General features: G+C 44.1%; 1 protein-coding gene across 1 annotated transcript; it reads left to right on the top strand.

Annotated features, from left to right (window-relative positions):
• On the top strand, positions 1-24,612 carry ZNF398 (zinc finger protein 398). The gene is made up of 6 exons (XM_074366832.1): positions 1-504; positions 3,492-3,887; positions 9,827-9,953; positions 10,502-10,615; positions 16,780-16,893; positions 18,166-24,612. The coding sequence occupies exons 1-6, from the start codon at positions 481-483 to the stop codon at positions 19,320-19,322; spliced, it is 1,932 nt and encodes a 643-aa protein (XP_074222933.1). The 5' UTR covers positions 1-480; the 3' UTR covers positions 19,323-24,612.

Raw genomic sequence — 24,612 nt, 5'->3', positions numbered from 1 at the left:
CCGGGTTTGAGCACCAATCTGTTGAGCACTCCGTTGGTTTGTGAGAAAACAGAATCCTCTTGGTTTCAGTAGAACAAACCCTACCCCAGCCCAGTCGAGCAGAGCTCGGCCAACAGGCGGGGCGCAAGTGGCCACCAAGGCCGGCAGGGGGCGCGCTGCAGCGGCGGGCGGGCGGCGCTTCTAGGCCGGAGCCGTTCCTGGGGTGCGCTCGGTGCCCACAAAGCGCCAGCTGAGGGGCCTCTGCGGGCCGAGCGCGGCTGAGCCTGCCCGCCACCCGAGCTCCACCGGCCGGCCGTCCCGCGCCTCTGCCGCGTCCCCGCGCTCCGAGCAGCCGGGCCCGACGCCCGCGAGAAAACCGGGTGGGGAAGGCCGGGCCGGGCGGGCGCCGCCTGCGGAGAGGCCGGGGACTGGCCTGCGTAGGGCGGCGCGGCGGCGGCGGCGGCGGCGGCGACTCCGGTCCGGGCCAGACAGCGAAGGGCCATGGCCGAGGCGGCCCCGGCTCCGGTAAGGACGGCCCGCACGCCGAGCGCAGCGAGCCCGGGAGGGTCGGGGAGCCTCGGGCTCTGCGACCCGGACACAGGGGAAGGGAGGAGGGCGGGGAGCCCGGCCTGTCAGGCGCGGGGCCACGGAGCGGGGCGCAGTCCGGACGGCCGAGCGCAGATACCCTCAGGTCCCGCCGGCCGGGGAGGGGCCTGGGTGGGACCCCCCACCTATTCGTGAGGTCCCTGCGCCTGGGTGTCCGCCCCGGCTTCCCCTTTCCATTTGGAGGTTTCTAGCGGAGGGAGCCTCTTAAGCCAGTGAAAGAGGAGCGAGAGAAGAGGCGATCTTCCCGCCTGGTGTCAACCCCGCTACAGCCTGCCAGACGCGGGGCAGTGGGTTTGACTTGGTTTGGTGCTTTCACCAGCTATTCTCCGGCCCTGGGAGCAGACCTCACAAAATCACCCTAGCTGCGGTCCCACCTGATGCGGTGGTGACGGTCACAGATGCGGTGGTGACGGCAGTGCGTGGAAGGACTGCGGGAGAATAGGGATCCCCAGTGCCCAGCCCATGACGATGCGGGACACACAGAAGGCCCTCCATCAGGATTGCTGCGTGAATGCCTGGTGCAGGTTCCGAGGCCTGGATTACCTTCTGTGTGTTTATTCATTCAGCGGATGTTTACTGCAGGCCTGCAGTGTGCCAAGCCCCTCTATCCGCTGCTAAGCCTGCAGAGCTGACCGAGACAGTCCCTGCACACAAGACCCATGCGGAACCAGCAGGGACTAGTCAAGAAACAGGACGGAAAAGGATGCCTTGGATTTGCCAACTGAGAAGCCTTTGCTCACCCCAAGGAGAGCCACAGTAGTGGTCCGGAGTAGTGACTGGAAAGTGAGAGGAGGAGGAGGAACAGGAAGGAAAAGAGGGCGCAGCCGCAGTGGTCTGGGGAGTAGTGTCGAGGACTCTGCCATCTCTGCCGGCAGACCTATTTTTCCCTTTCCATCTTGTTTTTCAATTTGGTAGAGACGATCATGTGTCTATGCCAGCTCTGTCCAAGAGAAATATAATGGAAGCCATATACATAACCTTAAATTTTCTGGTAGTCACATTTGAAAGTAAAGAGCAATAGATGAAATTAACTTTCATGAAATATTTTATTTAACCCATTGCATACAAAATATCTCAGTGTGTAATTAGTATTAAATTATCAGTGAAATTTTACATTTTCTCTCCATACTTAGTCTTCAGAAATCTGGTATGTATTTTATACTCACAACACGTCCCAGTTGAAATAACCACATTCCAAGTGTTCAGCAGCCACAAGTGGCTACCATATTGAAGAGTGCAGGTGTATCTTATGGAGAAGAATCAGGAGAAGTTGAAATGTTGACCATAAAAATGAGAAAAGAACAATGTACCTAAAAATGTGGACAGAGTTGGCATTCAGAGCATAAAGTGGAGAGATTAGTTTTAAATAGGATGAAACTTTTTCTTGAGAGAAAGAAAGAAGAAAGCATGGACTACATTACTGATGAGTTCGAATTGGGAAGGAGTATGAAGAAAGAGAAGGGAAGTTGAGAGAGCCAATTTTCTTAGGAGGAGGCCAGGTCATCTCCTGAGAGTGAGGGGCCTGCAGCAGACAAGAGCCTCACTGTTCAGTGGGAGCTCCTGAACCAGCAGTATCAGCATCACTGGGGAGCTTGATAAAAATGCAGGATCTCAGTTTTCCTCTCAGACCTACTGAATCAAAGTCTGCACTTAAACGAGGCCTCAGGACGATGCTTATGTATGCTAGTTTGAGAAGTGCTGTACTGAAAGCTGAAGGAGGTGCCAGACCTGAGAGGCCACTCCATGGAATGGGAAAAGAAGCAGGGGAGGGGGGGCAGCAATGTTGAGTCCCTGCTGAGCTTAGAGACCATTGGTATGTGGTGACATCAGTTTATCCGGCTGTGTGACTTCATTTAGTACGGCTTACTAGCCTGCTTACAGAGAATGAGAACAGTTGAACCGATTCAAAGCTGGAAGGCAGCCAAGCAGGTGAGGCAGAAAGGCATGAGTGAAGAGGTTGAAGTTGGCTGAGATGATCAGCTGAGGAGGAAAGCAAAAGCCTGGAGAAGGCTGATAAACCAGGAGCAGATGGAATGGCCAAGGGTTCAGCAGGATTGCTGAGCAGATAGACTGAGAATAAGGTGGTGGGAGAGGCAGGGAAATGGGAGGCCGTGGCCAGAGAGCAGGTTATTGAATTCATAGAGTCAGAAGGCTTTGTCGAGGTCATCTTCATCCAACCTCCTATTTGTTGTAGAATTTCATTTTTTTATACACTCTGTTTCCAAGTATGTTCAGTGATGGGGCAGCCTGTTATTTTCTTGGAAAGATCTAGTTCAAAAATTATTTATATAGGCCAAAGTTTGCATACCTGAAATTTCCACATTGGTTCTAGTTCTGCCCTCGGGTAAGTATAGGATTAAACAAGTCTATTCTGCCTTGTTTTATAGCCCTCAGATATTTGAATGTAACCATCAGGTTTTCTCCAGACTCAACATTCTCAGCTTATTCATGTATCACTGAATGGAATGGCTGTGATTTGTCAGCAGGGTGATAGACAGGGGCCAGAACCTAAGTCAATGGGAGGTTTATCTGAGGGCACTGAGCTCAGTGAAACCTGGAAAGGTCCTCGTGCACTGAGGCCTTCTGCAGAGATAGAGGATGCGGCAGCAACCTGAGCCTCTGGGTGATTGGCTCGAGGGCCTTACATCCCAGGGAATATGCCAGGCTGCTGCTTGATCCAGTTTCACTTATTCACTGTCTTACCTAATCTGTCCCTGAACCAACACAGCCGTTCTCTTGGCTTTTGATGCCAGTGAGCTCCATAGAGATGAGGCTTATGCTGGCAGTAAAAAACTATATTTAGATTAATCTCAGCTGGCCAGTTAAGCAGCACTTATCTGATTTTAGTTTGGATTAGGGCTCCTCCTAACACTCAGTGTCTTGTTTCATCTCTCTACTGCACACAGACTTCCGAATGGGACTCCGAATGCCTTACATCCCTGCAGGCACTTCCTCTCCCCACACCCCCAGGAGCAAACGAAGCACATCTGCAGACTGCAGCCATCTCCCTGTGGACAGTGGTGGCGGCCGTGCAGGCCATAGAGAGAAAGGTGGAGGTCCACAGCCGGCGACTCCTGCACCTGGAGGGACGGACAGGGACGGCAGAGAAGAAGCTAGCCAGTTGTGAAAAGACGGTGGCTGATCTTGGGAACCAGCTGGAGGGCAAGTGGGCCGTGCTGGGCACCCTGCTGCAGGAGTACGGGCTGCTGCAGAGGCGGCTGGAGAACTTGGAGAACCTGCTGCGGAACAGGAACTTCTGGATCCTGCGGCTGCCCCCCAGTATTAAAGGAGATATCCCAAAGGTAATGCCTTCATGTCTAGATGTGAAGTGGTACCACTAGTCCGCAGACTGTTAGTAAAGGTCAATGAGTCTTGGTCAATCAGTTAGGCTGAAGGAACCATGAAGTGGCTTTGTGTTGATCTGTTTGGGAAGCATTCCATGTTCAATTTAGTGATCATCTGAAGTGTCAAACTCCAGATGGGAAAACCCTTTCCAGTCCAAAGTTGGCTGTCCGGCAGATGGAGGATTTTTTCTCTTGCTTTCTCCTACCCCTTACCCCCAAGTCACTTTTTTCTTTGTTAACCTGTATGCCACAATCTCGGTTGGAAACTAAATCAGATATCATTTAAATCAGTCAATTTGAATTTGTTGGCAATTCTGGTTTTAAAAAAAATGAGGGTGGACGGGGCAGGGATGTAGAGTCGATGGTTAATGTAAGGATTTGGGGCCACCTGTGGGTCTAGGGTGGCCGTGGATCCTGTCCCTTAGCATCCTTGACAGAGTGATGTGGCACCAGGGCCAGGCCTTCTGAAGGGAACAGTCCATAAATCAACAGGAAATAAACATCATTCTTGAGCTATGGAAGATAGCCTCGAGGCAGCTGATCTCCAAACATGCCCGTTTATTTATTCATTCATTCAACAAATACTTCTTGAACGCTTACTATTTGCTTAATATTTTCTTCCTGAAGGCACAGCAGTGAACAATTCATGTAAGCTCCCCTGGAGTTTAAAATTTTAGGGGGAAAGATAATAAACAAGAAAATAAACCCATTTAAGTGCCTTGATAAAAATAAAATTGCTGTCTGGTGATTTAGATTGGATGTCAGAGAAGGTCTCATAAAGGAGCTAATATATTTAGGGTGAAAATAAATGAAGGACCCTGCTGTGAGGAGAGCTGAGGAAGAGCTTTCCAGGCAGAAAGAAAACCTGGTGCAAAGTCCCAAAGGCACAAACAGACTTGAAACACCGAGGGAAAGGGGAAAGACCCATTAGCTGGTATGCAGTGAACAAGTTGGAGCGTGACTGGAGAAGCAGGGGGCAGCTCATTTAGGGCAATGTTTCTCAGCCTTGGCTGTACCTAGGAATCACCTGGAGGGCTTTTTACATTTTGCTAGGCGTCACACCTGGAGGTTCTGACTTAACAGGTTCAGGATGGGGCCTAATCATTCATCTTAAAACTCCATAGATGATTCTAATATGTGACAGGGTTATGAACCACTGATGTAGGGCATTGGAGAGCAAGGTAGGAATTTATCTTAAGAATAATGGGAAGATTGGAGAGTTTTAAACAGAGTAGTTATATCTGGTTTATATTTTGAAAGAATCACTTTGGCTGCTATGTGGAGAATGGATCTGTTTTTTTTCCTTCTTTTTTTTTTTTTTTTTTAGCAGAGAAAGGTTTATTGCAGGGCCGAGCAGGGAGAATGGGTGGCTCATGCCCCCAAATCTCAAACTCCCTGAAGGGTTTCAGCTGAGCAGTTTTAAAGGCCAGCTGAGGGAGAGGTATGTGACAGCTGTGGGTAAGAAAGAAGCAGGGAGAAAACAGTAAGGCAGCTGTAATAGTAGGAGGGCCGAGAGCGGCTTGGGTGAGGGTAGCAACAGTGGAGATGGAGACGAGTGGACAGATTCGGGATGTTTTGATGGTAGAGTTGATGATAGGACTTAGTTGATGGGAAATAAGGAATGACAAATTAAGAACAACAATAATTGTGAATTTACTGTGTGATAATTTACACAGCACTTACTGTTGTTGTAAATGCTTTAGTTACTGTCATAAGAACTCTAACTTGCCCAAGGTCGTACAGTCAGTAAATATAAATAACAGAGTTGTACTGTGACCCAGTTGGCTCCAGAGCATATGCTCTTAACCAAGGACTGGATGGATGGCACTGGCATTTCCGAGTGCTTTGGGGTGGGAAGGAGTCAGGAGTTCTTTGGCAGTGTCAGCTGGAGATGGCTTGGATACCTTCAGGAGAGATGTTAAGCGGTCTCTGACGCTCAAAGGTGAGAAGTATTTGGGAATTGCTGACTTGCAGATTGTACCATAAGTCATGAGGCAGACAGAGATTACCTCGGGAGAGAACGTGGAGAAGCAAGAGAAGGGGTACAAGGACCAAGCCCCCAGGGGTGGGAGTGGCATCCAGCAAGTGTGTAGGGTCACAGGGTCAAGGGGACAGTGGTCATCTGGGTTGACATGTTACCGAGAGATCTAGAAAGATGAGCACTGTGAGTACAACTTGGCAACATAAGCTGGCTGGTGACCTTGCAAGAGCTGTTTCCATGCCGTGGCGGGGACAGCAGACAGTGGAGCCGCTGAAGAGTGAGCAGGGAGAGGAAATGGAGACCCTTCCCAGGCAGGCAGAGGAGAGGACCAGAGTCAGCTTCGGAGAGAGACCCTTCCCCGCAGTGTGTTTTGTTTGCATGCCCTGAGTGCCTCCAGTTCTCTGGGGTAATTTAAACTTAGTATTTGCTGTAAGAATAGCAGAAAAAGTAAGTTAAAGTTACTGTCTTACCTGGATAAATGGATAACATTTAACCTGTCCATCTTAAGCTCCCAAATCATGTTTAAAATAATGTGATTTCTCTCGAAGATTTCTTCATGAAATTAAAATATATTGAAATGTGGGCCACAAGGAAACTTCTGTGTCCTTGCTTCTGTTGAAAATGCTCTTATTCTGCCCACACTTTTGAAGGCCAAGTTCAAAATAATTTTCCCTCCGAATTTTAATTTTAATTTTTTAAATTGTAAAATATAAGTAGCATAAAAGTTACCACGTTAGGGGTATGGGAGGAGGAAAAAAGAAAATGTTAACGGTTTTAAGTGTACAGTTCAGTGGCATTAAGTACATTCATACTGTTGTGCAGCCATCACCACCATCCATCTCCAGAACTTCTCGCACTGAAACTGTCCCCATTAAACAGCAACTCCCCCTCCCGCTCCCCTGGCCCCTGGCAGACCCCGCTTTGCTTTCTGTTTCTGTGCATCTGACTCCCCCAGGTCCTCATATAGGTGCGATCATACAGTGCCTGTCCTCTTGTGATGCGCTTATTTCACTGAGCATAATGTCTTCCAGGTTCATCCGTGTTGTAGCAGGTGCCTGAATTTCCTCCCTTTTTTAAGGCTGAGCGATACTCCATTTCTCTCACAATTTTAAAGGCCTTGGTTCTTTGTCTCATAACATCAAATGCCATTGATGAAAAATTTAATACCAAATCAATTCTCATTTGTTTGTAAGAAATCTTTTTTTTTTCTTTCTGGAAACCTTTATCATCTATTTGTACTTGTTCTTCTAAAATTTGTTGAGTATATGTCTGGGTGTAGTTCTTTTAAAATTTTTGTTGGGCATCTGGTATGGCCTTTCAATCAGAAGATTGATGTCTTTTCCACTCCGGGAAATTTTCTTCTATGATTCTATTTTTATAATTTTTCATTCACTCTTCCACATTTTTTTCAGTTCTCTTTCTAGACTTACTGTTTGACTGATGGTGGATTATTGTCTTTCTCTCTTTAACTTTTCCTTCACATTTTTCACCTTTTTAACTAGAGTTCTGTAACCTTTCCTTCCAGCCTTTCTGATTTTTATTTTAACAATTATATACTTACTTTTCAAGAATATTTATTTTCTCCTTTTTTAAAGAAGCCTGAATTTTTTTTTTGAATGGATGCAATATCTACTTGAATGTATATGGGAATATGTATTAGAGCTTTGTTTGATTTTTTTTTTTATCCTTTAGGATTGTTTGTAGTGTGTGTTCATCTTGATGCTGTCAGTTTTATTTTTTTAATGTTGAGTAGTCCTTGGTTGGTTGTTCGTATTTATAAGTGAAGAATTTGATGAACAGGTTAATTAGAGGAAGCTGGCATGTTTTCTCTGCCACCGTGGAAGTCTGTTTAACCCAAGGAGCTCTCCTTTGCAGGAGAGGATCTCTCCATAGGTGCTCCATATAGGTGGGTTTCACCTTCAGGTGCTGTGCAAGGAGCAAACAGGCAGTGCAGGGACCACCAGAGGCCAGGAGTAAGGCGGTAGTCTAAGTTGTCAGCACCACACAGGGATCCCATGCTGTCTCCAGGCAGCCTTTTAAGTTTCTTTAGAGATGAGGTCTGGGTTTTGGCTTTGGGGTTATTGCTGCTTTACCAGGGCTGATAAGGACAAGGGAGAGGGCCCCTGATATTTCAAAGACAGACCTTCAAACTGCAGTTTCTAACCACTTTTACTCCTACTCAGTGTCTCTGGCAGCTTTGAGCTTGGAATTCTCTGGATTCCTTACTGCAGTCCTTCCCCGTGTATTGTCAGAGAAGCAGCTTCCTCATACCTTAGACCCCAGCACAGGCACGTCCCCCAGGTCTCCGTGAGACATTCATCAGAAATTCTGATCTAATGATGGCCTCTCCTCTCATTCCTGGTGCCGTTACTCAGTCCCTCCTGATCTCATTTACTGTCATTTCAGTGGGAACCTGGGTGGGAAGGGAAGTGCGGCTGTGTTTAGTTCACAGTCTTGAACCAGAAGCCCATCCTGATCCTTGTTTTAATAATTATTTTATCATATGTGTTTCTGTTGTATCACAAATCTTTTGTGTTAGATAAAAGTTAACTAGCAAGTATTTACATTTGCCTTAACTTAATTGTAGATGCTGAGCAGGATGTAAAATGAGTAATTTATGGGTCTAGCTCCTAAGGAACAAAATTTCTGGTTAGGGAAAAAAAGATGACACAAATGAAGCAATTAGAAAGTTAATTGTCTCACGGAAATGTATAGACCTTTGAATTTTAAAGGATATGTTAAGTTTATGAAGATGAGTATCTTTTTATTGAATTTTTTAATTTTGGTGAAGAAAGCAAATGTATGTGTATGTGTATGTATGTGTGTGTGTGTGTGTGTGTGTGTGTGTGTGTATGTATTACCAGGAGTCTCCCTCATTCTGGTTTTCCTTTCTCTATAGCTTCCTATTTTTATTTTACGGGTTTAGTATCTCTCAAATCTTAATGGGATTACTAATTAAGGTTTTTTTGAAAAAAATTCTGTTGCCTAGGTATTTTTGTTCTTTTCCACAAAAGTCATTTTTTCCGCCTTTTATTTTAGTCTTTCTTGATCATGCAGCAGGACTTCTCTAAATGGTCATTGATACTTGGAAGTTAGCTCATATTTAAGAATAAAACTGTAGAATGCTGTTGGTGAGAGAAGGAAGAGCTCGCCTTTATGATGATGGCGGACTGAGAAAAGCTTTACACTAACGGATAGTGCCTATACTTGGTATCTTACCTCCCCTTTGTATTTCTTTACAGGAGAACATTCCAGTTTTTGTCTATGGATAAGCTCCTAGCTTTAGACAAAACTATGCTGGAAGGTGGGGGGACTCTCTTCTGTATATGACCATTCTCTACATGAAACCTTGACTCCAACTAGGCAGAATCCATAATTGTTCTCTGAATACATTCTCCAGTTTTCCATGCTTAAATGCTTTTCCCCTTCCCATTAGGCCTATTTATAACCTACCCATCTTTTAGGACTAGCTAAAGTCTCTTCTAGACTCATCCCAGCCTCATTATAGCTCTAGTTCCAAAATTTCTTGTCCATGTCATTAATTTGAATATACTCATATGCTCCTTTTAGGAAGAAATCATATTTTTATAATCTTGGTGCTTAGGATAAGCCTTGTACTTGGTGGATATTCACAGTATGTTGTGTTCTGTGAATTAAATACTGCTTTGTATCTGTACCTACCTCTTTGAGTGACTGTTTACAAGCAATGTCCTTCATCCTCCTAAAAGTCATAGCCCTAAAGTTTATCACAGTGAAAATATGCTCAACTCTTGGAGGTTAGATCTGTGTCTTGAGTTTTGCCCATATCCTTTCAGAATCTCTCATAGTTTTTTATAACTAGTAGACACTTAGTAGAAATTTATTGAATAATTGAATTGCAGTGGCAGAAACTAACCCCAGTATGTTGTAATTTCAGGTGCCTGTGACGTTTGATGATATCTCCATCTACTTTTCCACTCCAGAGTGGGAAAAATTAGAAGAATGGCAAAAGGAACTTTACAAGAATATCATGAAGGGCAACTACGAGTCTCTCATCTCCATGGGTGAGGCTAAGTTGGCACCTTTTGAATGAGGTGACAGCAGCTCCAAGAGGTCTCAGAATAGTCCCTTTTCTTCCAGTGTCCTCATTTTCACTCTGTCCTCACACACTTCAGATTCTAGTTCCAAGCCAGGGGTTTCCAGTTCACCCCTGGCTAAATAGGAAATCATGGTCTCTCCTCTTGCCAAATCATGGGACAGAGAATGAAGTTCAGAGTTAAGGGTTCAGCTGCAGTGGTTTCCATGGTATCCTTCACTTTGAAATGGCCATGCCTCTCCTCCTCGAGGCAGCCTGTCACTCTCTCTCAGTGAAAGAGCAGGCAGGCAATGCTCAAGTAGCACATGCGCCTTTCCCACACACCCCCTCTCCTCTTATCTGTTTCCTCAAAGATCCGTCTATAGTTCGAGGTGAATGGATGGGGAAAGTGATCTAGACTCCGAAAGAAATTCCCTGGGACTGTGGATCTCAAAGCCTTCAGTTCAGCTTTGATGGCAATTAGTTGTCATCCTCATTAACTCTCTGTCATACCGCTTTCCCTTTTTCCTCTCCTAGATTATGCCATGAATCAGCCTGATGTCTTATCTCAGATTCAGCCGGAAGGAGACCACAATACAGGCGACCAGACAGGGCCAGAAGAAAGTGAGATTCCCACAGACCCCAGTGAAGGTAAGTGGGAGAAGAGACTGTCCACTCCTTGTGTCCCTTTCCTGGTCAGAGATGATGGCTCAGAACTAGGGTGAGCAGGGCTTGGGCTTCTAAATAGACTGTGAATGGGTCATCAGGCATTTAAATGGAGCTTAGAGATCACCCCATCCAAGGCCTTCACCCATCAGTGCCACACATCTAAGGGCTATTGAGGAAATGTATGCCCAGCTATTCAGAAGTGCTAAGGGGCTGGGAGTCTGCATGGTCCCTCAGAGATGCAGACCCTGATGACATCCAGCTGGGCAAAGCCAGCTATCATTAATTATTTCTCCCTGGTTTTTTTGATTGGCAGCTACTTGATACTGTGTGGGAAAGACTGCTAGCCCAACATTCAGTTGTGTTATTTCTCTCCAGTGCCACCTCTGCTGTCAGAAAAATCTCATACAGTTTTTGTTCTTTGCTGGATAGAAAGCTCACAGAAAATTCATCCTCCAGACATCTCTGTTAGATGAACTTCTCTGACAACCCACCCCCGTTCCATACACTGTTATTTTTTTCTAACATTTGATTATGAAAATTTTTGAACAATCAGAAAAGTTGAAATAATTTTATAATGAACATCTAGATACCTATCACCTTTCTGTCACTAACATTTTACCCTACTTTCTTATCACATATCTATCTCTGTATCTCTCTATCCATCAATACATCCTATTTTCCACGTATTTCAAAATCAGTACAGATATCAATACATTTCCCCCAATTAGTTCAAAATGAATGCCATTAACCTAGAGTTCAACATTTGTTCATATTTTTTCTTTTGATGTGAATTTTATATACAATGAAATGCTCAAATCTTAAGTGAACATTCTCTTGAGTTTTGAGGAATGTATATATTTGCCACATTATATTTAAGAATGTGTAGGCAGTTTATATTTAAGCAATGTGACAGTATAAATTTTATTAATCTTTATATCATGGATATAAGTAGTGAGTCTAAAGTTATATCACAAGTAAATATGGTTATTTAATTGCAGAAAGATTCATTATTGGAAATGGCTCCTTAGTCAACTTTATTAGTTACCTGATATAGCCCTCAGTGAGAAGAAGAGTGTGTCATTTTATTGTTTGGGGATGAATGGAGAAGATGTAAATAGTTTGGTTTTGTAATGATATATGAAACTTTCATTTAGCTACCATCTTATCAGTTTATTTCACCTTGGTTTTTAAGACTCTATTTGTGGGTTGTCAACCTGTATGCTTTAATACACTTTTACTTAACAGTGTAAGCATTGAATTTGTTTAATACTCTGGTTTTATTCTTTAGAGTTTTAGCTTGCATTGGTGATTATCAACCTAGATATTTACCAGAACTTGATAGGATTCATATAACTTGGACTGATTAATATATAGCATTTTTTAAAAAATCATATGTGTCTAATGTTTAGAACCCTTAACACTTTCCCCCTTTCAGTTTTAATTATGTTTTTCATGACTTTTTATTCATTTAATTTAATTGTTTACTTTTGGTTACTCAGATTGTCAACTTGACAAGTGAGAGGACTTTTAAACTATCTTCTGTGACTCCTATGTCCTTCCAATACTGCCTCAGTACTTGTTTTATTTAAAAAAAAACAAACAAGAAAAAACATGTTCCAGGCTGTGTTGGGGTTTCCAAGACTACTCCTAGGCTCGGTAATTCGCCAGGAGGACATGCAGGAACAAGCATATAGTCATGCTCTGGGCTGAGATTTATTACAGCAAAAGGACACAAAGCAAAATCAGCAAAGATAAAAGGTGCTCAGGGCAAAGTCTGGAGGAAACCAGAAGCAGGCTTCCAGAGTTCCCTTTCAGTACAGTCTCAAAGGACACACTTTAATTCCTCCAGCAGTGGGTTATGACAACACGTGCAGAGTGTCATCTCCCAGAGAAGCTCACTGGAGACTCAGCGCCCAGGCTGGTCACGTAGGCACCCTCTATCTGGCATGTACCAAAGTTCCAGACTCCCAGAAGGAAAGTTGATGCTCAGCATAAACCACACTGTTCGTACAAGCAGTTTAGGCCCAGTGAGGCACTCTTAGCTTTAGGAAAGTTTGATATCAGCATAGGAAACTGCCAGCCAGGCGCCAACCTTGCAAGCAGGCCTGCTAAGGATAGGTAATCTCAGGCCTGCTGCGTTAATACAGGCCTATTTTAGACCTTCCTTCTCACCCATTAGAAAAGTCCTAGTTCCTTTTGGTGGAGAATAGTATTAAACTGGTCATTAAGGTGCGTAACAGACTATTCCACATGGATGCCAGGTGGATACTAATGCTGGGCCACTTTAGTGACAGAACTAATAAAATATCTTTTTCATAGATTATTCTTAACTCTAACCATTTACATCATTTTTGCCATCTTGTTCTAATTGAAAAAAAACAAATAAAAACTTTCCATTTTTGAGGAAGCTGCTTCTCTTTTCTTTAACATCGTCATCTTTTTAAAAAATTAATTTTAATACACCTTTTAATTTGTTGTTAGACCACTGTGTTTATATTAAAACATTAATGTCATTTTATAAGAAATATGGATTAAAATCCTAGCATTTTAGAAAATTGTTTCTAAAATGCTAGGATTTTTATCCATATTTCTTGTAAAATAAAACTGATAATTTATTATTGTATTCCATTTTAGAGCTTTAGGAAGAACTATGCATTATAATTAAATAAAAATATACATAGGTAGAATATATTTGGGGATAGTAGTGGTACCATGTGACACCCCCTCCTTTTTATGTCCAAGGGCTTAACTTCCAGAATATACAAATAGAGATCATACAACTCAGTAACAAAAAAACAAACAAGCCAAAAAAAAAAAAAAACCAGGCAGAAGACCTAAACAGACATTTCTCCAATGAAGACATCCAGGTGGCCAATAGACACATGAAAAGATGCTCAGTATCACTCATTATTAGAGAAATGCAAATCAAAACTACAATGAGTTATTACCTCACATCCATCAGAATGGCCATCATTTAAAAGTCCACAAATGTTAAATGCTGGAGAGGGTGTGGAGAAAAGGGAACCCCCCTATACTGTTGGTGGCAGTGTAATTTGGTGCAGCCACTGTGAAAAACAGCAAGGAGATTCCTTAAAAAACTAAAAATAGAGTTACCTTATGATCCAGCAATCCCACTCCTGGGCATATATCTGAAGAAAACTCTAATTTGAAAAGATGCACTCACCCCAGTGTTTACAGCAGTGTTGTTTACAGTAGACATGGAAGTAACCTAAATGTCCATCAATAGATGATCGGATAGAGAAAATATGGTATGTGTATACACACACACACACACACACACACACACACACACGTACGTACCATGGAATACTACTCAGCCATAAAAAAGAATGAAATAATGCCTTTTGCAGCAATATGGACAGACCTAGACATTATCATACTAAGTGAAGTAAATCAGACAAAGACAAGTATCATATGATGTCACTTATCTGTGGAATCTAAAAAAAATGAACTTATTTACAAAACAGAAACAGACTCAGACATAGAAAACAAACTTAAGGTTACCAAAGGGGAAGAGAGAGAGGGATAAATTAGGAGTTTGGAATTAGCAGATATAAACTACTTTATATAAAATAGATAAATAATAAGGTCCTACTGTATAGCACAGGCTTATATCTAATAGCTTGTAATAACCTATAATGAAAAAGAATATATATATATGTATAACTCAATCAATATTCTGTATACAAGAAAGTAATATAACATTGTAAATCAACTATATTTCAATTTTTAAAAAAATCAAGGTACAGAGTAGTTTGTGTAGTGTGCCATATAAAGGGGGAAAATATAAAGATGTATGAAATATGTTTGCTTATGTTTTCACAAAGAAACAATGGAAGATTAAAACAAAAACCAATGAGAATGGCTACCTATTCAGGGAAAGAGAGATTATAGATGGAAGCTAGACCTCTTTAAATGTACCTTATTTTATAGTTTTGATTTTGGAGTCTTGTAAATAATTTACCTAAGTTAAATAAAATTTAAAAATCAATATGCTGAAATAATTGTATCATGTTGTTGACATAAATACTTAGAATAGATTTCTTTCAAATGACTTTAAAATATAATATTTTTACTATCTGTCCCTAGAAGATAGCCTAAAGAATTAACAAAACACAAAAAAAAATCTTAAATTGAGTTCATGTTTTTGTGAATAATATTGGTTTTATTTTGAAGTGTATATTCAAATAAAGCAAAGATTATGTAGTGTCATTAGGAGCCAAGATTCTCAGGATAAGAGAGAAAACATACAAGTATGAAATGAAAGGATTTAATTAAAATGCTGTAATCTTAAATGTGAATCATAAACAGTAATGTAAACTCGTGACACTTTTTTTCTAAAAGGTATGTGTTTTATAGCTCTGTTCATTGAAAAGACCTGGAAGCAGTGACAATCTATTAGCAATTAGCATCCTTATCATCCAGATTATGGTCTCTAAATTCTGTTTCTTAGAGAGAGTATTGATTGTGTGCTTGGAGCAGGAAATGTACAAGATGAACCTGGTCTAGTCTGTCATACCAGAAATGAAGGAAACTAGATGTTTGATGGTGTGAAAAGACATAGGGCTGATCTGAAGGGGCTCCCACTGGCCAAAAAAGGGATAATTTGAGCATTAAAAAGAGTAATGACTGCAATGGATTGAAACTCATCAAACATTCTATGCTTTCATAATAATAAACTAAAGGAAAAAGAAGTCAAAACCACCTGCATCACATTTGGAGGATTCTAGAGCACTAACTCATTCAGAAAATTGATGAAGTAATTAAGCATTTTAAAAGCCTCATATTTTTGATGAATAGAAAATTCATCCTTTGAATGTCTGTTAAAAGATCCACTTCCTTGTACCCAGTCTCTCCCTGTCTGTTTTTTTTTTCTATATATGTTTGTGTATTTATAAAATCCTGGAGAAAAAAAAGGTAAGATTGGACTATGTTTAACACACTTCAGCCTTGTAGCTCAGAGTAGGAAGTTGGACAGGCAACCTGCCACGTGCGCTAAAGCCTGTATTTTCCCATCTCTCTGTGTAACCTGACAGTCTTTTGGGCCTCATTCTTGTCCAACCTCTTATTTCTGCTTTGGGTACACCTTTAGATTCCAGTGGTCTCTAACTGATTTAAAAGGCATTGAGCAAAACAGTGAGTTCTGTTCATTTGCTAGGACTAAAACCATAACCTGCCTACACGGCTTTTTTGATAAATAATATAGAGAGCTTGAATTTACTCTTGTCAGTGTGCCAGCTTGTCCTTTTAGGCCAAAAACGGCTATCTAGGCTTGGGCTGGAATAGCAAGCACAGCTGTTTCTGTACTGACCAAATGACGCATGTTATGTGCAAAGCCTTTAGAGGTGGTTCTTTCTTTCTTTGCAAAAGAATCCCCAACATCTGAGGGACTTGCAAATATTCTCCCTACTCCCAGGGTTCAGGAAACAATAACCTGTATCATTTAATAGGCAAAGGTAATATGATCTCTTGGAAAGAACCCAGAATTGGGAACCTGAAAAAAGGTTCTGAGCAGTCAAATCTGTGTTTAAGCTGACCTAACTCTGTAATTTTAGAAATGTATTTGTTTTAAAATTAACATGAAAAAAAAGGGTTGTTGGTCAATCTTGTTTGTTTTGCTATTTTTTTTTTTTGCTGTATTTTAAAGCAAACCTTTGATAATATGGAGTTTCACTGTAAATATGTCCTTCCTGGCAATTTAACCTCTGTGGGCCCCCTTAAAATGGAGGAAATATTCCCTGCTTCATTATCTCACAAAAGAGCTGTGAGAGAAAAAAAGTGAAAACACTTTGAAAGTAAGTGTGCTAATGAAATGGCAGGTACTTTTGATTCTAGATTGTTTCAGGGTGTCATCTCCAAAATAGAAATTTTGATATTTTTTGAAATGGGCTCACTGAAAATCATGAATCAAACTGAGTATATCATGTAAAAATTCATAAATTTGGTTTCATTTTGACCTGGTTCTTAGACGTTATATTTATTTTTTTTTAAAGGCTGGTTTGGTTTTGTTGTTATAGTTAATTAGAGATAAATATTTGGGCAAAACATAGTATTCAGCAAACCAACATGATTATTTCCACTTTCTGAGTCAAGCCCTGAAGACCATTCTCTTCCCCCACAAATAGAGCCCAGCATTTCGACATCGGATATTTTGTCTTGGATTAAACAAGAGGAAGAGACCCAGGTTGGCGCCCCACAGGAGCCCAAGGAGAGTGACATGTGCAAAGGCACCTATCCCGGTGAGTACCGAGCCACGCAGACCCAGCTTATGCCAGGACCACCAAGAAGAAACGGCAAAGGAAGTGGGATTGTGGAAGCAAGGAAGTGGCTGAGGCATAAGGAAAAGGGGGGAAAAAAGACATGCTCAAGTAAGTTAGACGTGAAATGGAAATCAAACTAATATAAATTTTAAGTGAGAAAACACTTAAGTGTAAAGACAAATTAAAATTGTCAGAGGAAGAAAAAATAAGTGCATACAGATGGACCAAAAGTATGAGGATGGGGAAAGACAGAAGAACATTTGAAGATCACGTAGAGAGGATGGAACAAAGATGGGGTGGGAAAGACAAGCCCTGGAGACTACAGTGTCATTGGAGAGGCCGAATGGGGGAGCTAATGAAGAGCTCTCCCTCAGGAAAACAACCAGGGGAGAAGAAACACGCATCTTCTGAGATATTTAGCATCATCTGTATTTTGCCATCTGAACAGAAGAGAATCTTAAGGTCAGAAGAGACACGATTGTTTATGTAACTTAATGTAACCTATTTATCTTCTATGCTCTTAAAATTTTTTTTAAAAAAATAAGACAGTTTCTGCTTTTCAAGAAATTGATATTGGGGACATATTGATACGAGGCATGCCTATTATTGTCAAGGGTGAATGGGATGTATGACTTATATACAAGAAATGTTTGGGGGACATTACGTCGGTTTAAGTCTAGGTATTTAGGTAAGGCCTAAAGAAGGATGTGAAACTAGAATGGGCCTCAGAAAATTGGTATGACGTAGCTGGGTATAATTTGGGAAGATGAGAAGAGAGGGGATGCCATCTACAAAAGGGAAGGCATAATGAGCAAAGATGTATAAGCAGAAATGTGAACTTTATTTTCCAGGAAAGAAAAGCAACAGATAACCACAGTGAAGTCCTTATCTGGCAGAATAAAGAGGAATAGGATTAGATAAATACATGATTTTAGGCCTCGTCATAGTAGGCTGCAGAAAATATTTCAATGTTTGTGAGCAGAGGCGAAACATAATGAAAGTAATGCTGGGAAGAGTGATGCCAGGGTTTTTCCTTTTCCAAACAGGGAGCGTTGAAGAGGTTCAGTAGTAACTTCTCTGATGATTGGCCACCGGGACTACAGGCAGTCTGATTATTATCTCAGCCCTACACTGACTTTCTTATCTGAGCGGGTTAAGAGCTCAGAGCAGTCTGCTGGAGCGGGGCAGGGGTGCAGGAGAGTTGCTGGGAGACCAGTTGTGGACAGGTGTGACTCCCATCCTCTCTTTCAGACGAAGAGCTTGTCATTAAAGCTGAAGGCCTCGCCAGAGCCTCCCTGTGCCCCGAGGTTCCAGTCCCCTTCACTTCTGCACCAGCAGCGGCGGCTAAGGAGGCTTTTCCAGATGTGGCTTTCAAAAGCCAGCAGTCCGCACCCATGACACCATTTGGACGTCCGGCCACTGACCTGGCCGAAGCCTCCGAGGGACAAGTGACTTTCACTCAGCTGGGTAGCTACCCCCTCCCACCTCCGGCTGGGGAGCAGGTGTTCCCGTGCCACCGCTGCGGCAAGAGCCTCAGCCAAGACCTGCTCCTGACCCACCAGTGCGGCCCCGCGGCCGAGCACCCCGGCCCTTGCGCCCAGTGTCCCAAGCACTTTCCCCAGCAGGCCGACGGCGGGGGCGGCCCCCAGCCCCCCGCCAGCGAGGCGCCCCCCACCTGCCCTCACTGCGCCAGGACCTTCACTCACCCGTCGAGACTCACCTACCACCTTCGGGTCCACAACAGCGCCGAGCGTCCCTTCCCCTGCCCCGACTGCCCCAAGCGCTTCGCCGACCAGGCCCGCCTCACCAGCCACCGGCGGGCCCACGCCAGCGAGAGGCCCTTCCGCTGCGCGCAGTGCGGCCGGAGCTTCAGCCTGAAGATCAGCCTGCTGCTCCACCAGCGGGGCCACGCGCAGGAGCGGCCCTTCTCCTGCCCCCAGTGCGGCATTGACTTCAACGGCCACTCGGCCCTGATCCGCCACCAGATGATCCACACGGGCGAGCGGCCCTACCCCTGCACGGACTGCAGCAAGAGCTTTATGCGCAAGGAGCACCTGCTCAACCACCGGCGGCTGCACACGGGCGAGCGGCCCTTCAGCTGCGCGCACTGCGGCAAGAGCTTCATCCGCAAGCACCACCTCATGAAGCACCAGCGCATCCACACGGGCGAGCGGCCCTACCCCTGCGCCTACTGTGGCCGCAGCTTCCGCTACAAACAGACGCTCAAGGACCACCTGCGTGCGGGCCACAGTGGGGGCTGTGGGGGTGATAGTGACCCCTCTGGACAGCCGCCTGACCCCCCAGGCCCCCTCCTCACTGGGCTCGAAACCTCTGGCCTCGGGGTTAACACTGAAGGCCTGGAGGCCAATCAGTGGTACGGGGAAGGGAGTGGAGGCGGGGTTTTGTAAATCTCCCTCCTTCCCCCAGCTGGCTGCGCTGCAGCGGGGCAAGAGGCAAGCCCCCTCCACCCAGCCGCCGTCATTGCGGCCTGGCACCTCCATGAATTTGGGGTCCTGTACACTTGACTAGAGACATGCTTGAGTTTCGGAACTTCACAAGAGCACCACATTTTGAAACCTAGGAAGACCTGGAAAAGAGCCCAACTTCCCCATCTTTTGAAAAATATTACCTAAGCAGAAGTCATAAGAATGTTGCAGAGAGGTCGGAAAGCAAGATGTGACCTCGAGTAATTCATCACGGGGTAGCAGATTGATTAATGGTTGCAGCTCTAGGTAGAGTCAGGTGCATGGGAAGGCCTCCAAGCCTTGAAGCCCACCGTGAGGCAAAGAATGTTTACCTGAGCCTTTCATAAATCCCTAGTTGGTAGATGGTTGTAGAAGAAAGTGCCCCTGCCTGGGTCCGCGCTCCGCTCTTCCCTGACACCAGCTCAGGTGCTTAGGTGCTGCCTCTCCACATGGAAACCCAAGACTGCCCTCCTAGGTCTCCGAGATTAATTCTTCAGATACATTTTTGTTTAATATTGGGTGAGGAAGAAATCTGACTTTAAAAGCTTCTTAAGGAGAACAGTTTTTTCACTAGCTTGACTTGAAGCATTGAGGCTTTTACTGGCATTTAAGCTGCTAGAAACCTTTGCCGAGGTCCAGGTTAAAAATCTGGGAGCAGTGTTCTCAGCCCCAGCTTTACAAGCCAGAGGTCCCAGTAAAATGACAGAACAGCCTTGAATTTGTGCCTGAACCATGTTTCTTAGAGTCCCTTATGTCAAATTCTTCCTTATCATTTCCAAGCCAGTAAGCTGGCTTTTCCATTCCTGGTGTCCGATATTCTGACAGTCATCAACAGAAAAGGTCATGGCACTTTCCAGAAGCATTGCAGAGTTCAGAAAGTGCCAGTGGACTCTCAGCTTTCACGTCCTCAGAAGTGAGAGGGTAGTTACAAAGCAGCTTTCTTGAGCCAGCAGAGGGTGTCTGTTCACCTACCTCACTGGTGAAGAACAGACTGAAGGACTTGGCAGGCCCCTGAGAGCTGAGCACCACATGCCAGGATGGCCTCTTCCTGCTGGGCTTGCTTCTGGGGACCTTGGCTATCATGTGTTCTTCTGTCAGGGTCAGTCAGTCACCGGGAAGCATCTGAGCCTGGTCTTACTCCTGAGCGGTTTCACAGTTGGGCCATTTTCTCTTTACAGATCTCAGATTTTCATCTGCAAAATGAGTCTGGTGAAGGGAAAAAAGTGAACCTTTAGGATTAAAAAAAGAAAAAATATTGCAATACGTTCCTTCTGCTGCCAGAATCCTCTCTCCCTCTCTGGCTTTGATCCAGGCAAAGCCAAATAAGACAGCAAAATCAAAGCAGAGACATTCTTGCTGAAACTTGACTGAAATCAATTTGATTTTTTCTTTTACTCTTGCTTGGAGACTGGGGCAGAAGACAGAGAATGCAGAAGCCCTAGGTCTTGGGCTGAAAAATTGTTTATTCCTGCACTCTCTTGTTTCCCCTGAATCTTCCTAAGATGTCTATAACAAGGTCTGTGAGTATTTAGACAAGACACTTTCTTGATGAAGTGATAAGGGTAGGACCCATTTTTTTCCCCTTATCACCCACCCAAACTTCACCCTGCCTAGTTATGTATGGCCACACTAGAATAAAGTGTTACCCCAGCTAGCTCTGCTCCTGGGAAAACTCTGTCTGAACATGCTGGTCTTTAGGGTAATCACATTTATAAAACATCTGCTCTGACATTCACAATAGCAGGGAGCATGAGAGGCCTAAGAAACATGTGTAAGACCTCGTTCACGGTCATAACTTAGAGTCTGAAGGCAAGGGTATAGAACCAACCAAGAGATGACAAATAGAACCCTGATGCATTGGGAGTAAGAATTTTCTAGCTGGAGTCTGGACCCACACTATGGGAAATTGGGGGGTTCTGGGGATCCCCAGGCCAGGGTTCCAGCTTCACTGATGATCCACTAGGAACCTGAGTGTGAGATCCAGCTCTGGTTCGCATCTTGATCTCCCTAATGAAAAAGGAGAAGAGTCAAAGTACTGTCTTTAGGTGGTGCGCTCCCTTTTTGGAACAGATGAACTTGAGCATTTGCCAGGGTATGCCTGAGAAGGCACTCCTACCCGAGATGTGATGTTAGCCTAGATGACATGGAAAATTCTTTACTCAGGTAGGTAGTTTACTGAGGACACAGAGATTATTGATGAAAGAGACTTGTGAATTAAAAAACTACAGACAGGTCCCTTTCACAAGGAACAGTAGCCAACAGGGACCGACACTTTGGCAAAAGTGAACAGAGTTCAAATATCAACAATCCAAGAGCCATGAAGCCAAATGAAAGGGACAGGCAGGGCCATGCCAGAAAGATGGAAGTCAATGTTATCCTCATCCTCAGCCCTGGGACACACTAGGGAGTTCAGCCTCTGTGTATCCTGGTCTCCTTTCCCTCTACCAGACCTCTACCAGGTAGAACTCCAGGCCAGCTCTAAATTAGAGTTTGTTTGTTTAAGATTCAAAAGTGGATAAGTAAAATAGATCAGCAGAAAAGATAAATCCAACAGAATGTTTCCAGTGTGTGTAGAAACTTGGTCCATGAAGGGCTCCTGGGACAAATCACACACTTAAATTATCTGAGGATGGGGCGTTATAACTGGACACAACAGGAAAGAGGAGAACCTAGAGATGTGCTCTTCACCAGCCTGCCCTCCCGGCTAACAGGTCCATACTGCCCCGTAAATAGGCACCTTCTCCCCGGAGTGGATCCAGCTGTTGACTGTAACCAGCTTCATTCTCTGCTTACTAGAGTTGTCATTGTCACCGTCAGATGAGCCTCTGGTTCAGCCACAGATGTGAACGTAAATGGAGTTGATTGTCTGGAAAGTGAAAGAAGATGCCTCTGATCTTTTCTGCTGGATATTTATTATTGGAACACCGTAGCTGGGCTCGAGCTGCTTTACATAACTTCCTAGCAGCGCTTTACATGACTTCCCTCATCATTAATAAGAGTCTGCAGAGTTCCTGTGGGGGGACTCTGCTCGGCTGCTTTTGGAGCATTTAAAATATTTGGGTGTCCATGCCTGTCTCAATCAGGACCAGACCCAGGCTTACTAGGAAATAACAAATGCTCACTGTCTCAGTCTGCGAGAGTCTTGTCGATAAAAAAGGACCTGAGTTCCTTTATCTGTTATTCCAAATGGGATGGGGAACCCAAATATCTGCTCAGATTTTCTCTTGAGGAGGGGCAGGCTACTGTCCCACCCACATATCCCATATTGTAGCTTCTTGGACAATAAAAAGCATCCTTGTCACCCGCCTGAGGGCTGCTCAGAAGTGATGAGGAAAAGCAAGTTTCCCCAAAAGGTTCTCACAGACCAGGAACCCAGTTATCATCAGAACTATGTTTTCCCTGTGTGCTCAGTAGATACCTTTGACCCTGTTCTTGTCACCCTGCAAAGGAAGCAGTCCTCTCGCAGAGTTTTACACAGAGGACATCCTTTGACTTGGAAGTATCGGGCTCTTCCAAGCAGAAGATCCTCAAGTTAGGTGGGGGACGGGGGCAGGGAGTGCTTGGGCCGCAGAAGGAGATGTCACGTGGGTCAGTAGAGCTTAGTGGTTTAGAGCATGGACTCTGAGTCAGACCTAGATTCAAGTCCTGACATAAGTAACCTAAATTATTTAACCATCATGAGCCTAGTTTCCTTATCTCTAAAATAATGATACTGTGTCTTGGACGTGTTGAGGTTAAAGGGGATCCTGTGAGTGCTGGGCACAGAGCCTGGCGCACAGAGGTGTCAGAGTGGCACCCGTCGGGAAAAGTGTAGGACCAGCCAGAGAGGGGTGTGGCGCAGGCGGAATCTGAAACAGAATGTGGAGAACAGGCTGTTCTGCGGAAGCACGTGGTTATTGCTTGAAGGCTTAGCTTTGGCCCACCATCTTTTTCTTCCGTTTAGCCTATTCTTTTACTCTGTCTTTCCTGTATCTCCAGGCTGCCAGAAGTTTCTGTGCGCCGTGACACCATGTGGCTCTGACTCTCTTGGCTTGTCTGGCTTGTCTTAGTTCAGACGTTGAGGTGTGGGATCTGGCCCAGCCCCTCTTTCTATACTAGGCTACAGAAGTTTCCAGCCAACCCGGGACTGGCTGCCGTTGGGGTCCATGATCATCTTGCTTCAGTCAGCAGTAGTTGGGAGGAATGGTCCGAGGGTCCCTGCACCGGATCCACAGGTCCGGTAGATTCACTTGGGGATGGGCACACGGTGGCACAGTGTCGTGCTTCTAGTACCGCCAGCAGAGGAAGGAATCTGTTTCACCTGTATCGGGGTTCCTTGAAAGACTTCATAAGTACTAGCGTAACCAGAGCAGTGGTCCCTTACATAAAGGACCTGGGAGGTGCTGTTTTGGTATCTTGTTACTTTCTAGGGTGTCATTCCTCCTTTCTGGCCCTGCTCCTTTCTTTTAAAATATGTAACTCTGGCCATAATTCTATATCCACACACACATACACAATGACTTTTGTCAACTTAGTCAAATTGCCTCTTCAAAACAAAAAATGATTAAAACCAACTGCTCATTAAAGAACGCAGATAGATACAGGCAAATCAGAGAGGCCTCAGAAGCACTGTGCTGCGATGCTCTTAAAAGTGCCAGGTTACATTTCAAATAAAATATTTGATAAAACCTCACTGGGCTATGTGGCTTTGTGTTTGTTGTTAGCAAAGCCAGCATTTACTATAAAGTCTCGAAGCTGGTTTAAAAATTAAGCTACCCAAAAACTGAGGCCATGTCTTACTCTGTATTCTTCACGGTGCCACGTGCTGTTGGGGACGTGGGTGCTTGACAAATCCCTGTACAGTGGGAAGACCACCTGAGTAGGGGTTAAAAACAGTTGTGGGCTTAGCTTAACGTTCGCTACCAACTTGATGTGGAGCAAGCCGCTTAATTTGTGTAGATCTCATTTTCCTAATTCTAGCAGGCAGATTGAACAAGGTGGTAATGTAAGGTCCCTTCCAACTCTAAAATCATAGAATTTAAGATTTTACTTCCTGGTCCTGTTTCCTTTGTCTGGTTTCTCCCCAGATTCAGCCCTAGTGAGTGAGTGCTTTGACACAGCAGAATGCTCCCCTTGGAGGGGTATGCATTATTACGGAACAAAGAGTCTCATTCTCACCATATCAGACTTCCTCCAAAGCCACACAAACTACAAAATCCTAGCAAAACTATAAAATTTTGTTGTAAATACACAA

Source organism: Camelus bactrianus, chromosome 7, assembly GCF_048773025.1.
Source record: "Camelus bactrianus isolate YW-2024 breed Bactrian camel chromosome 7, ASM4877302v1, whole genome shotgun sequence".
Taxonomy (NCBI): domain Eukaryota; kingdom Metazoa; phylum Chordata; class Mammalia; order Artiodactyla; family Camelidae; genus Camelus; species Camelus bactrianus.
The sequence above is the reverse complement of the archived record's forward strand: the minus strand, read 5'-3'. Positions and strand labels throughout refer to the sequence as shown.